The 14773-nt window shown below is 44.2% G+C and overlaps 2 protein-coding genes across 12 annotated transcripts in view; one reads left to right on the top strand and one right to left on the bottom strand.

Moving 5' to 3' along the window:
• Positions 1-11891, bottom strand: part of TAF5L (TATA-box binding protein associated factor 5 like) — a 33668-nt gene extending 21777 nt beyond the window's left edge. The window contains exons 1-3 of one of the 7 annotated variants that reach the window (XM_037510185.2): positions 11374-11455; positions 10789-10965; positions 10569-10675 (exon numbers count right to left, since the gene is read on the bottom strand). The gene's annotated coding sequence lies outside the window, so the exon portion shown is untranslated. Of the gene's footprint in view, positions 1-10568; positions 10985-11373; positions 11612-11872 lie in introns of those variants that run through there. The other 6 variants (XM_037510186.2, XM_037510187.2, XM_054694849.1 and 3 more) reach the window with 6 other exon arrangements.
• The window catches only part of URB2 (URB2 ribosome biogenesis homolog), a 100851-nt gene continuing 97854 nt past the window's right edge, over positions 11777-14773 (top strand). For all 5 annotated transcript variants that reach the window (XR_008551709.1, XR_008551708.1, XM_054694848.1 and 2 more), the window contains exons 1-3: positions 11777-11912; positions 12256-12567; positions 13879-14017. Coding sequence is in view for 3 of the 5 variants with exons in the window: in XM_054694848.1 (XP_054550823.1) it covers positions 13892-14017 (126 nt within the window). In the remaining 2 variants the exon portion in view is untranslated. The remainder of the gene's footprint in view (positions 11913-12255; positions 12568-13878; positions 14018-14773) is intronic.

Here is a 14773-nt window from a genome sequence, read left to right as displayed (position 1 = left end):
CCCACATGGCGCAAAAGACCTCTCCTGTCTCGCCCGCTGCTCCCCTCAGCAGTGTATTTCAGTCAGTCTGCTTGTTCTGTTCCCTGCTCTGTCTCTGGTGAATCCTCACCCCCTGCACCTCTGGCCTGTATCCTAGTTCTTGTATGCACAAATAAATAAAAATCTTAAAAAAAAAAAATTTTTCTTTTTCAAGGCCAAAATGTGGGGTTAATTGTAGAATGTATGCAAGGTCATCCATACACATGTGACAGTCCACACCTAAGCAATATTCTTTAAATCAAAGGTTTTCCATATTTTGGTGTGGAAGATCTGCTTTCAAAAATTTATTTGCATGTGTTTAAGTTTTCAGTTTCAACTATACACACTGGTCTTTTCCTTTGTGATTTCCTCCATGCTTTTATTTTTTTCTTTTAAGATTTAAAGTCCAGGGCCTCTGGGGGGGACACAGGATTAAGGTCTCAGTGCTATCGAGCTAGCACCAGCCAAAATTCAATCAGTGAAAATTCAATCCCCGGCCAGGGAGCTACCCACATGGTGCATCAGACCTCTCCTGTCTCGGCCGCTGCTCCCTTCAGCAGTGTGTTTCACTAGATCTGCCTGTTCTGCTCCCACTGTCTCTGGTGAATCCTCTCAGCCCCCACACCTCTGGCCTACACCCCAGTTCTTGTATGCATAAATAAATAAATCTTAAAATATATATACCCTGAAGATCTACTTTTCTTTCTTTTTTAAAAAGATTTATTTACTTAGGCATACAAGAACTGAGGTACAGGTGAGAGGTGTGGGAGCTGAGAGGATTCACCAGAGACAGAGTGGGGCGCAGAACAGGCAGACTGACTGAAATACACTGCTGAGGGGAGCAGCTGGCGAGACAGGAGAGGTCTGCTGCACCATGTGGATAGCTCCCTGGCTGTCAGGGGATTGAACTCATGCTGCAGAGGCTGCGGATAGCTACATAATGTTGTGCTTAACTCCTTGTGCCACCAGGGAGGCCGAATTACTTATCAATTCCCTAAAAATCATACATCAGAGCAAACAGTGAAGGTTAGAGACACACACTAAAAAACATATCTACAGGGAAATATCAAATGTTAGAACATCATATATATGTTATGTCAAACCACTGCATATAGAAAGGTTATATTGCCTAAGCATTTCATTTCTAGATTACCAGAGAGTACAAAATATTTGTTAAAAAGGAGGGGCACTGGGTATGATATAGTTGAATTCAGTGATACAATGGAACACATTAAAATGTCCAATACTATTCCATCTTTTCACTGGGAACTTGCCTCATTTGGTTGTGGTGTTATTAATCTTTCACTATATTGATGACTTAGATTATCGGTATCTTTAGCAGTATTAGTTTTTCACTATATTGATGACTTATTTTTTAATTAAGATGTGATTTATTAATATGATGATTCTGATAAGCTGAGAGTGGGGATCCCTGCTCTAAGCATTGCTTTGCTGGTGCTGGTCCTTCAGCTGCCTGGTGATGGGCCTCCAGACACACTCCGCAGGGTCACGTGTGGCCAGGATGGGTGGGCAGCCCCATCTACCTGTGGAGCAGCAACAGAAGGCCAAAGCTGGGTCAGCCCATACCACCACCTACTCAGAGCACCATTATCTCACACTGCCACTGAACTCCAATGCGGTGACGTGACCAAGCTGGACTAACAGCCCTGTACACCATGTGACCCTGACACCATGGCTGGGGTGGGTGCAGCCCACAGGGGGAACAAGCTGAGTTCTGAGCTCAGCCTGCTAGAAGACACCACACTCCTGAACTCCACTGGACATCATCTGCACAAAACAAACTCTACAAGATGGGGCATGGTAGTAGATTTGCCTAATACAGAGGCAAACACAGCAGAATGGGGAGGCAGAAGAGCATGTCCCAGATGAAAGCAAGACAAAACCCAAGAAAAAGACCTTAAGGACATGGGGATAATTAAACATCTGATGAAGAGGTCAAACTAATGGTTATAAAGCTGTCCACTGAGCTTGGGAGACTAGATGAACTAGAGAATTTAAAACAACCCAAACAAAAGTTACAAAGCTGAAGAACAGTAAAATAGAGCTAAAAAAATACAAGAAGGGTCCCACAGCAGATTGAATGGAGCAGGGGAGTGATCCGCAATTTGGAAGACAAAGCAGCAGAATTCATTCAAACAGAGGGGCAAAATGTAAAATAACAAACAAAACACAAAAACATAAAGATATCTTAAGAGGTCTCTGGGACCACATCAAGAGGTTAATGCTCACAATACAGGGGTTCCAGAAGGAGAAGAGAGAATGGGCCAGAAAAATTAATTTGAGGAAACAATAAATGGAAAACTTCCCTCACTGGGGAAGGAAACAGACATCCAGGTATAAGCCCACAGAGTTCCAAATAAGAGGAACCCAATGAGACCCACAACAGCACACACTATAACTAAAAACACAACAGTTGGGGCCTCCCCGGTGGCACAGCAGGTTGAGCAGAGCTGTGAAGATGTCCATAGCCTCTGCAGCACGGGTTCAATTCCCAGCCAGCCAGGGAGATTCCCACATGGCATGGCAGACCTCTTCTGTCTCGCCCGCTGCTCCCCTTGGCAGTCTTTGGTCTGTCTGCCTGTTCTGCTCCCCACTCTGTCTCTGATATATCCTCTCATCCTCCCACACATCTGGCCTGTACCCCAGCCTTTGTATGCATAAATAAATCTTTAAAAAACACAACAATTAAAGAGATAACATTAAAGGCAGCAAGAAAAAACACCACCAACTTTTGTGCAGAAGAGAAGTAAAATGTACAGTGCTGAAAAGAAAAACCCAGAGATTCTGATTCAGTGTGGTATTTAGAGAAAAAAAATGGTAATACATACAGAGACTGTGACATTACTGCCCTTCCGTGGTTTGGACCAAAATCAGGATTCGTCGATCCAACCACTTTCCCACCCCTCACAGCGCTTGCTAAAAAGTTGCTTCTAATCTAACTTCAGAAGCTCTTATTCTCCAAACTCTTCTAAGCAATCTAGTTCCTCATATTGTAGCTGACATCAAAATTTTCCAGATTTCCCACTGCCCATCTCTTGTTGTTATAGGAATGCATGCTTGTATCAGTGCATGCCTCTCAGTTCCAAAGCACATGTGGCAAGAGATCACCTCTGACAGGGGGAAAAAAAACCCAAAAAAAAAAGAACTGTGCAGGGAAAAGACATGGGGAAAGTGACAAAGAGAACAGACCCAGAGCTGACATAGCACCCTAAGGTGGAAAAGTGTATAGGAGGAGGGGATGATGAGGAAAGCTGAAGAGGGGAAAGATATAAAAGTCATGAAAAAACAAATAGAAAGGAGTGAGAACAAACAATAGTAAAAACTGGCCATACTAGGGACTACTAGAAACTAGCCTGTACATACTGATTCTAAATAATGTGCCCAATCTAGCTGTCCCAAGGGGCAGTTTCTCTGCATCTGAACCACCACTCATGACCAGGGACCTTCTCTGAGGGTGGGCATGGAACTAACTGGAGGGCCAAGAGGAAGCCACATTAACTGTTTTATAACTGCATCAATGGAGACACCAGAGACATGAGCCCATCTGTTTAGCTGGATTTGATTCCAATGCAAACTTATTTCAAGTGAAATAATTAACAAAGAGTTCTACAGAGAATTCATTTCTCCCTCAACTGATTCCATAGTACCAACATCTATAAATGGACATATGCACAAACAAAAAAGTTCCCCTGAAATAGTCTTTTAAGAGACGCAGACATTGAGACTAACACTGCAATTTCAAGTTACTTGCTTAGTTTTTTCCACAATGATAAAATCTTTCACATTTAAATTGAGATTGGACAGAATTATATCTTTGTTGAGTTTTCATTTTTCTCATGATTTTTAATTTACATAAAATATCTTAACTTTTATTTATTTATTTTTAAAAGATTGATTTATTTATGCATACAAGAGCTGGGGTACAGGCCAGAGGCGTAGGGGGTAAGAGGATTCACCAGAGACAGAGCAGGGAACAGACAGGCAGACTGACTGAAATACACTGCCAAAGGGAGATGCGGGCGAGACAGGAGAGGTCTGCTGTGCCATGTGGGTTTCCCCCTGGAGGGCCAGGGATTGAACTCGTACTGCAGAGGCTGTGGATTGCTTCATAGTGCAGTGCTTAACCCTATGTGCCACCAGGGAGGCCCAAAATACCTTCACTTTTAAAAGTGAAAATAGATGATTACATACTTTTCCCTTCATGTCACATTATATTCCTGGAAACTAAAGGGAGGATTTTGATACAGTATCATACAATAATAGTTGCCAACTGTTTAATATGTTAACAAAGTTGCTACATAAAATCAGGACATGAAAAAAAAATCAGGACATGAGTCTCTTCCTGTCTCAAAGTAACAATTGTCCAGGAAAAAAACCACAGTCCCACTCTTAATATTTAACTGCAGAAATATGGGACTGTAGAATACACTGAACAGAGAGATCTGCTAACACAGACTCCACAGACTCTCTTCACTGTTTACAGATTGCATCCTTGTGCACACACGTATGTTCAAAAATGTATATAGCAGGTGGACGGTACTGAAAGAGACACCCATGAACCTACCACTTTCCAGGTTAAGCACTACACAATTCCCTTTTTTTTTTTTAAAGATTTATTTATTTATGCATACAAGAGCTGGGGTACAGGCCAGAGATGCAGGGGGTGAGAAGATTCACCAGAGACAGAGTGGGGAACAGAATAGGCAGACTGACTGAAATACATTGCTGAGGGGAGCAGCAGGCAAGACAGGAGAGGTCTGCTCTGCCATGTGGGTAGCTCCCTGGCTGGCCGGGGATCAAACTCGTATGGCAGAAGCTGCGGTTTGCTTCATAGTGCCGTGCTTAGCCTCTTGTGCCACCAGGGAGGCCGGCACTACACAATTCTATGAAATGTCAATAGAGTGTTATATGGCCAGAGTCCCCATTGATAAAGTGGTAGCTTTTAATATGGATGAGTTCAAAATAAATGCAGGCAAATCACCACCACTATCCTCACTATCAGCTCCCATGTCAGTTTAACAAGTACTTTAAAGAAATATTTTTATTTATTTATGCATACAAGAACTGGGGTTTAGGTCAGAGGTGTGCCTGTGGCAGTGTGTGTGAGAGAGGATTCACCAGAGACAGAGTGGGGAGCAGAACAGGTGGATCTACTGAAATACACTGCTGAGGGGGAGCAGTGGGTGAGACAGGACAGGTCTGCTGTGCCATGTGGGTGAGCTCCCTGGAAGGGGATGGAACTCATGCTGCAGTGGCTGGCTGGTGATAGCTCAATAACACTGAGGCTTTAACTCTTGCGCCACCAGGGAGACTTGACAAGGTCTTTTTTAAAGGTATTTTTTTCCCCAATTGTAAATCTAGGCTTAAAAACAGATGAAAAATTATTTCTTATTTTTGTTACATGAAATGTCATGCAAAGTATCTAGTAGGTACTCAAATAATAGTCCTCTTACTGGTTATACTATTAATGGTTGTAGTATCTGTCAAAGGTAATTTCAAGTAAGACCTAAAATTCTAGTTTTTGCATTAATCATCATCATAAAGCATATTGAATTAGCTTTGTAAAAGTATAAATCACAACTGAGAAATAAATGATGTATACTACTTTCAGTTTCAGTCATACCTCATATAATTTAAGAATTATAACGACCTTTCACATTTAGTCTTTGCTCAGACATGGACTGACACGAATACACATGAACTAGAGGCTGTGCTCTTTTCCCTGGTCTCCTAATAAATAGCATATGAATAAGGCTCATAATCCGGGATTCAGGATGCATTACAGAACCTGAAGGGTTATTTTTGATGGGGGGGGGGTGCGGGTGAGGACAGAAATCATATAACCATGCAGAGAGGACACCAGAAACTGATTTTCAGGGTCCATGATATTCCAGAAGTCTTTTCTCATCAAATAACTTTCCTTTTTGAATAACTATAAGAAAATATCAAAATCAACAAATAACTATGAACAAGAGACACTCTATGGGGGGTGGGGGGCGGGGAAAGGAGGGCTGGGGTGAAAATAGGGCAGGTAATTGTATGGGGAACATAAAAATAAAATTTAAATTATAAATAAATAAATAAAAATAACTTTCCTTTTCTACAGCTTCCCACCCCAGCCATTCCAAACCTGCACCAGTCTCCTTACCCAGCCCGCTGACCTGCTTCCTACCTCAGTGGACTAATTATTAAGACTTGAGATTCCTCAACGCTAGCCACATCAGTCACTTTCTCTTGGTTGCTAAGCATGAGAATCTTCCTTGGATCTCCCTGTCTCTTAGTCACTTCCCCTCGCAAGTCTATCTACTGGCTCCCCCTCTTCCCTTCTTGGTCTGCTTCTCATTCTTCCCATTCCCGGATAGCATGGCATTACTGACACCAGACTTATGAAGTCTCTAGTCAGACCGTCTTAGACTTGAGCTCAAGTCTAAGTCATTTCTACTTGGATGTGGCAGACAACTGAAATTCACTGTGCTCAGATTTTGTCTTCCTTCAAAATCTCTTCCTTCCTCTAGTTTTCCTAGCTAGCGTAAAGGCACCATCATCCACCGCCAAAGCAAAGACAACAAGAGCACAGTCATCACCTTAAGTTCCTCTCCATCACCCTCACTTCCAAGCCACTCTCTCCTACTCTACACAGTATTCTCTCTTGCAGCCTTACTGCTGTTATTTAGAACAAGCCACTCTCAACTTACCAGCGCAACATCCTCCAACCTCTAGTTCTATCTCAAAACCCCCTTTAGAATGCAGTCAGAGGAGAAGACAAATCTGATTAAGACTCCAATATTAAAATCACCAACCCCTCCAAGACATACATGCCACCCACTTCCACCATCACAGGTCCTCAGTTCCACCAGAGGGAGAGTTACCTCACACAGGGCATTTCTTATCTTTGAATTTATCCTATAACAAATAAAATGGGTGTGTTTAACTTCTGCTTGGCATTCTTCAGTTTATTTATGGTTCATTCTAGGTTTTCATGAACCAAAAAGCCACAAATAGTTGATTCCTATGTTTATACTGTTTTACAGCACAGAAAAATTATTTCTATACAAAACCTTGTATAGAACAGAAGAGTATGGTACAGAAAGGATAGCTACATCATGTACTAGGTTTGACTTATAAAGGAAACTTTCACATATAATCTACTTGCAAACACCACGTGGACAGATGTGATGGGATGTTTTGCTTTCTGAGAACAGGGGGAATGTGTTTTCTGATGTTTATCCTTCTCCCTGAAACTGAATCCAAGTGCAGCAAGTGAGGTTTTGGAGATGCTTTAATGACATAAAAATTTTTATGTGTGTGTCCCAGAGGAGGCGATCTTCAATGTTTCATTCGTGAATGGTACTGTCCACTTGGACTTTCTGCAATGAAGGAAATGTCACAGATCTGTACTGTTCTGCACAGCAGCCAACTGACACATAGGGCTATTGAGCAATTAAAATACGGCCAGGGTAAATGAAGGACTGAATTTTTAATTAAATTAAATTGATTAAAGACTGAGGTATAATATAATAAAAAAGATGTTAGCAATTATGTTTCCCTGAAATAATGTTTATGTAGAAATTGAACACAAGTTCTTTTCCTGTTCATAGACATAAAAGATGTAAAAACATGTCACAACTAGAGTAGGTCAGATAATTGCTACTACTGTATTTCCTGAGCTGCAGAAGTCTGAAGAAAATTTAAATTTAAGTAAATACAAGTGGCCAGTGGGTACTGCATTGGACAACAGTTCTGAGAGCATGGTATTACTTTCTGAAACTAATGAGCCAGTATCTTAGCGTAAAGATGTTAATTCACAAGGTTTTCCAAAACACTTCCATTACTAAATTAAGCTCCAAAAATTAGAACTCATTTAGTAGAAAATGAACTACTTTTATTATAACTGAACAAGATACAATTTTAATACATTTTACTAGAAGGATATCTAACTTGACTGCTTAAACAAAGAACCATGAACGGAAGTTCTCTATAGTGTTTTCTAATTCTTGCCACTGCACCATGTTCTTTAAACCTTCATAAAGTTAAAAATGAGAAGGGAGAAGTGAATTTGCTTCAGTAAAGAAGCAGAACAGGAGATAATCTGTATAAAAAGTTCAACTAAAAGGGTAAGCTCAAATGTAAGACAACCTTATCCTTTCGATAGGAAATTAACATTTTTGGCTACCTTAAATTTAAAAAAAAATCTATGAGGATGCAGAGGAAATGGTCAAATGTCTGCTTAAACCTTTAACATATATATATTTAAAATATTATATAAACATAAATTATATTAATTCATAAAACAATTTTATTTCAACTGTTTACTCACATCTTCAACCTCAGTATCTCTGTGGTCACTTGGGTCACTCTGAATCATCAACTTCTATTTTCCAGAACATGTCACCTTTTTCTTTACTAAAACAGCTATGGCAGAGCACTTCCTAAGCCCACATGATACTCTCACTGGGAACCTGAGAGTACCCATTTAGCTGGGCAACATTCTCCCTCATTCATCACTTATATATTTATCAGTTATATAAATATCCCAAACCAGCATCAACTGAGGTTTTTCAGTCCAATATGTATTTTCCAAACAACATCTTGTTTGAAACAAAAGAATCAGGATGAGAGGGCCCCATAACAGGAGAGACTTGAACATGTGGTGATACCCTGTTTTCAGAGGGATACTTTCTGGGGGGACCATGACTTGTAATCTGGCATATATAGTATGCACTTGAAGTTAATTTTTAAGAGGGAAGGCTCCCTGGAATGATCTGGAGGTTTCTTCATGCCTTCTGTAAGAGCTCTCGAAGCTTCCAGATTTGTTTAAAAAAAGCATTTTCCTTTTGGAGTCATAGGCAGATAAAGAACTTCTAGGACAAGTGGACGGGCCATCTCTAATTTCAATCTAACACCACACAACTGAAGACACAATCTTTGCACAATGCTAATCTCTCCTCATCTGAAACACTTGATTGCTTCTACTAGCATGGATGACAAAATATTTCAATCTTCATTGTGTCATTTCCAGGTTATTTTGATCCACCTTTGTTTACCTAATTGGTGGGAACCACCCTGCCTTCTCACCTGAAGGGTTTTGTCCTCCACTAACTGGAGGCATGCCCACCTGGTTTAGCTAAATCTTACTCATGTTTCATAGTTCAGCTTGGAGTAGCTATCTCTTCCTCCCAGAAGCGCCCTTGAGCATGGTCCCTCCATCTACTGAACCCAGGAACACACCTATATCACAGTACTCATCCTACTATTTGTCCATTTCCTCTGCTACGACTACTAGTACCTAACATGGCGTGTATACCATTGCTATGATTTAAGTGCTTTACATCATCTCCTTTATGCCACACAGTAACTCTGTGAACCAGGCAACATTCTTCAGGTGAGAAAGCTGAAGCCCAAGGAAGCCAACGTGCGCAAGGCTCCCTAGGGGGGATAGTAACTCCAGTCACCAGCTGCAAGGCCTGATGGCTCAAAGGGTTCTGCAGTAAATCAGGGGTGTCCTGGGTCTGAACTATGAAGGTTTACCACATGCTGGTTGAGAGAATGATCAGAACAGTCACTACTGAGAATTTATCATTTGGAGGGAGGCTGCGGACTTGACTTCTAGTACTGTCCACTGAGTAATGCTGGTTTGGTAGAGGTTCCCCATCGGGTAAAAGAATTCAACAATAACAACAAAGCCCCCTCCCTTTCTCCTTCAGAACACCTATGAAGGACATCTGGGTGCAAAAACAAAAACTCAAATTTTCACAAATGTGAAACTTTGACTTTGTTTCAGTGACAGAAGCACACATAAATCTCACATGTACAGGAAGGAGCAACGCAGTTGACCTAAAACATACTCATCTGATTTATTTTTGGTGACAAATTGCTCATGGTAAGCTCACCTTTTGGTTTCCTAGTTAAATATTGATTATTAAGGCAGGAGGGGTTTGTAATTCCTATGGAAAATCTAAGTTAGTATGCTTCACATTTAGCACAAACAAAATTAGGCCTACAAAAGGAACCTAGAGGATACTCTTGCCAAAAATGAAATTATAATAGCTAATATTTACAGAGTGCTCTCTAGAGTCAGGCACATACATTATTTCTTTTTCTGATTTCTTTCAGAAGACCCACTTGTAAATTACCATGCATCCCATTTTGAAGAGGAGGAAACTAGGGCTCACAGAGGTTACACGGATAGTTACATAGTTTCAGCGTTAGGTGTATGCAGTCACCAAGCCCCATTCACAACACCAAGCTTCTCCTAATTTGAAGATGAGACGCAAACTTCCCTTCCAATTCCACTTTCACGCAGGGCTGTGGCCCAGGGTGGGGAACCGTGGCTGGTCCTGACCCCACTCCCCGACTCAGGTATTTAACACACTTGTATCACGTAGCAGAAGACAAACTCCGCCTTCACTGTCCCTCTTAACACAGAACCCAGCTGCTTGTTAGTGGGAGTGACCTTTCCAAGATTTCAATCTGCAAGGTCAGAGTTTGGGTAATTTAAGACAAACGCCGCATGGGATTGGCAGACTTACCTTTTGATGCCAGAGCTACACCAGCGGCGAGAGCCGCATTCTAACACCACTTTCACAACTGGTGGGAGAGCTGCAGAAGCCTCTCCTGGCCTCCGCTTCCGCTAAGTCTGAAATGACACCACTACTTCTAGTCGTCAGCTCACTCGGACCGGCGCCTTACCTAGCACATTTTCAAAAATCTTGGAGCTTCGCGAGGACCGCCCGGGCGCACAAATCTTACATTGCTGTCAGGAGTTAAGCCGCCTCAAAGGCAGCCTCCCCGGTCGGTATCCTCCAGCAACTACTAGTCTAACTCTGGGTCTCCCGTGTCACATGCAGAGGTCGATCTCAACCCGTCCACCCAGTCACCATGTGCGAGGTTCAATCTTGAGTCCGGCCCAAAGACATTTCCTTTTCCCTTAAATGAGAAAGAAGGTTGGGACCTGCGCTCCTGCCAGGACGCCCGGCGCGCAGACCTCTCCCGGCGGGGCCCCGAGGCCGCCGGGCGGGACCCAGCGCGGGGCGGGAGCGCCGGCCCCTCCAGGTGCGGCCGCCGACTGCAGGCCACGCCGCCCGCGGCCGCCTGGGACGCGGAGGCCGAGGGCGGAGGCGCGGCCGCCGCGCCCGCGCCCCGCCGGCCCCGCCCGCGCGCCCCGCCCCCACCGCCCCGCCGGCGGGAGCTGCTGCGGGCGCGCGCCCCGCCTAGGCCCGGCCGCGCGCCCGGCTCCCTCGCCCCCTCCCTCCCGCCCTCCCTCCTCCCCCGCCCGGCCCGCCGCCCGCGCGCGGCTCGCGCCCCCTCCCCCGCCCTCCCGCGCCCCGCACTCACTGAACATCCCAGGCGGCTCCGGCGCCCCCCGCCGCCGCCAGCTCCGGGATCGGGCTGCTTCCGCCCCCGTCGTGTCCGCGGCAGGGTCTCGCTCCGACGGCCGGCTCAGCCGGGCCCCCGCGCCCCGCGCCCCGCCGCCCCCGCGGCGGCTCCGGGCTGCCGCTCCATGACTGACTGACACGGAGCGGGCCGCGGGCTGGGCCGCTCCGGCCTCCAACGCGCAGCCGTCTCCGCCAATGGGCGAGGCGCCTCGGCGCTCGGCTGGCGATGCCTGGCGTGCGTGCCGCCCCGCCCCGCCGCGCCGCCGGCGTCGGGCGGAAGGAACCCGGGCCCGTCCCACGTGGTGGCGCCGCCGCGGAGCTCGGGCCTGCCGCCTCGGCCTGCGTCGGCGGACCCTGCCCCGCTCTGGCGGCGCTGAGCTCCCCAACCCGGGCGCTGTGCTCCGTCCCTGCCCGCCGCGCCTCCACGGGGCGGGGCCTGCGGTGAGCGCGTTACTTACGGACTGCCGGCAGGTGCGGCTCCGCAGGTCTGGTCTCCAGGTGAGCGCCTTCCCCGGCCGCCCCTTCCGTGGCCCCTACCTAGAGTCGGCCCGGAGGCGAGCTCCATGCTTTGGGACGGTCGCCCTTCCCCACAGCTGCCTCTTCATAGGGCCGACGTCGAGGGGAGCGCCCTCCTCGGGGGTGGTGCTCAGCCCCGCCCCGCCGTCCCTGCCCGAAGGTGAGCTCCACCTGGGACGACCCCCAGGCCCTGGCCTCGACCCTTCCGCAGCCAGCGAGCGCTGCGGCCGCCGCCCGGGCCAGCTCCTTGGGCAGGCTCCGCCCCTAATGGCTCCCCAAATGCTCTCCCTGATTCTTGTTGCTTGATGTCATTTTTCTCCGCTAGAGTCTGTGTGGCCGCTTAGACGATTCTGCGTTGATATCAGCGGGGCGCTGGGCTCTTCACACCCCCTTGCTGAGGCCACGGGAGGGCGCGGAGACCGGGATTTGGTGGAGCCCCGGCGTCTTTGTAGCCAGTTCTGCAGACACTTGTTAAGTACTTTGTAGCTGTCGCGGTGACTGTAATCTTTTGAAGTTAGAAGTTAAATAAGAAGTTGCTGAATGGGCGGAGAGAGTGCTGACAAAATGGAAAAAAAAACTGACAGCACCTGACTGTTCCTCTTCATCGTAACAGAGCGGAGGGGATACCATACTGAAGGTGAGCGTGCTTCACCCGTGTTCACTCTTTCCATGTGTACTCAGCTATTGAGAGTAATCTCTGAAAGTAGGTGTGTAGGATTTGAGGCTCTATAGATTTTGAAAATACAACTGAGCCAGTCCTAAATTTAGGAAACTCCACTTATATTAGTAGTATGGGATTGCGATCTTTCCCTCGTCCTATTTTTATTGGGGATAATTTTATTTCGATATTAGCTATCTTGAAATTTTTTTTCTCTCGAGGAACTGACTTATTTTTATAGAATAAAAGTGATAACTTAGAGGTTTCCTCTTTTTACTCTAACTTTAAGAAAACTTAAAGCTACATTTACCTCAGTTTTATAGTTTTGTAGGTCGTTGGTATGTTTGCTTTTATATTTTTGATTTTTTATATTCTATTTTTATGATTTTTAAGAAAGATTTATTTATACAAGCACTGGGTACAGTTAGAAGCGCGGGAGGGTGAAAGAAGTCACCAGAGACAGAGCAGGGAACAGAACTGGTAGAGCGATGAAATACACTGCTGAGGGGAGCAGCGGGTGCAGCAGAGAGGTGGCGTGCCATGTGGGACCCTCGGCTGTGGGATCGAACTGGCGTCGCAGAGGCTGCAGGCAGCTTCGCAGCCCAGCGTTCAACCGCTGTGCCACCAGGGGAAGCCCTCTATTTTTATGATTTTAATTGTATAAATATTCTTTGTAGACTTTTTGGAAACTGTAAGTTTATACACTAGTCAATAAAATTATGGTGGGAAGTTACTATTGCAGATGAAAGAACAGTATTTCTTTGTGGACTGAGTTTATACAATATTATTTTTTTTTACTTGGAAAAATACTACTTTCACCAAATAGTACTTGTATGAACTGCATAGTGGAACTGGTTTTAGTACATAATTCATAGTATATTTCAGGGTTTTTGCAGAAGCTTACCTTTTCCAGTCAATATCGTGTGTGAATTATTTATTTCACAAATAATCTGAGCACTTTGGGTTTTGTCCAGTTGAGTTCCTGCACACTCACCCTGGGGAAGTGAGGTTTGATCATAGCAGTGCTTGCACAAAGGTGTGTGCAATCCATCTTCTGCATGATTTTGTCTGAATTGTTCCCAGAAAATCCATGGGTTCAAACATTATGTTTATAGGTTTATGCCCAACAATTCTCTTGATATGTTGTAATTTATTGAAAAAAGTTTGAAAGGTTAAAGTATGTATGTACACATATATACCAGTTGTATAGACATTAAGATATACAATGTTCATTTTCTGGTGCCTGTTGAGTTTGAACATAATACTTTTTTCTATTGTTTTAATTTGTAGATAAATTGCAGCTATGGCTGCTGTTTATTCTGGCATTTCTGTTAAGCTTAAAAGCAAGACTACTTCCTGGGAAGATAAATTAAAACTAGCTCACTTTGCTTGGATTTCCCACCAGTGCTTCCTTCCAAATAAAGAACAAGTAAGTTTAATGTGAATCTTACATTTTATTTCAGCCTAAATTATTTATCACTTGTGTAAATTACACTTTGTGAAAATTGCATATTGACAGTTATAATTTTAAAAGCTTAGAGTAAAGGCTGGAGAAGCAAACATCATTGAAAGTTAAAAATAATGTCAGTGGGAAAAAAAGTAATGCGTCAGGTATTTCATTAACAAAGTTTTTCTGATGGAAAACCTCAGTTAATATTTCTTTTATGTTTGAAAATATCTCTTATTTTTTGAATTAACTATATGCATCAGGGGACAAATTGGGAATTAGGTGACAGTCTGTTTGTAGCTCCATTTGTTTGTAGATGCAAAGTGATACTCCATAAGCAATTGCTTGTTGGTGCTTTGGTAAACATCTTTAGAATTTGATAATTGAAGGTTGGAAAGTAGAGAAGCTTTAGTATTTGTAGTAAGTCATTCTAGTAATAGACTATGAACCAAGAAAGATACCGTTTTTTATTAACATTGCTCAAGATTATTTGGCTAAAAAAATACTACTATTCCAGTAGAGACAATAGTAAAATGAGCTCATGAAAGTGGGTTAACGTACACCCATATGCCAGCATTAAAGAGACAGCACATAATGTGTCAAAGATAGATTACATCTGTTAAATGATGGTGCAATACAGTATTGGAGCACTCTCAGATTTGGTAGTTTCTAAACCTGGTTGCATCTGAGAATCAGCTTGGCAGCTCAAGAGTTCCAGGCAAGTGCTGTACAGGGTCT

Source organism: Talpa occidentalis, unplaced genomic scaffold (assembly GCF_014898055.3).
Source record: "Talpa occidentalis isolate TD23 unplaced genomic scaffold, MPIMG_talOcc4v2.1 talOcc4.14, whole genome shotgun sequence".
NCBI lineage: Eukaryota > Metazoa > Chordata > Mammalia > Eulipotyphla > Talpidae > Talpa > Talpa occidentalis.
Note: the sequence above shows the minus strand (reverse complement) of the source record. Positions and strands in the feature narration are given on the sequence as shown.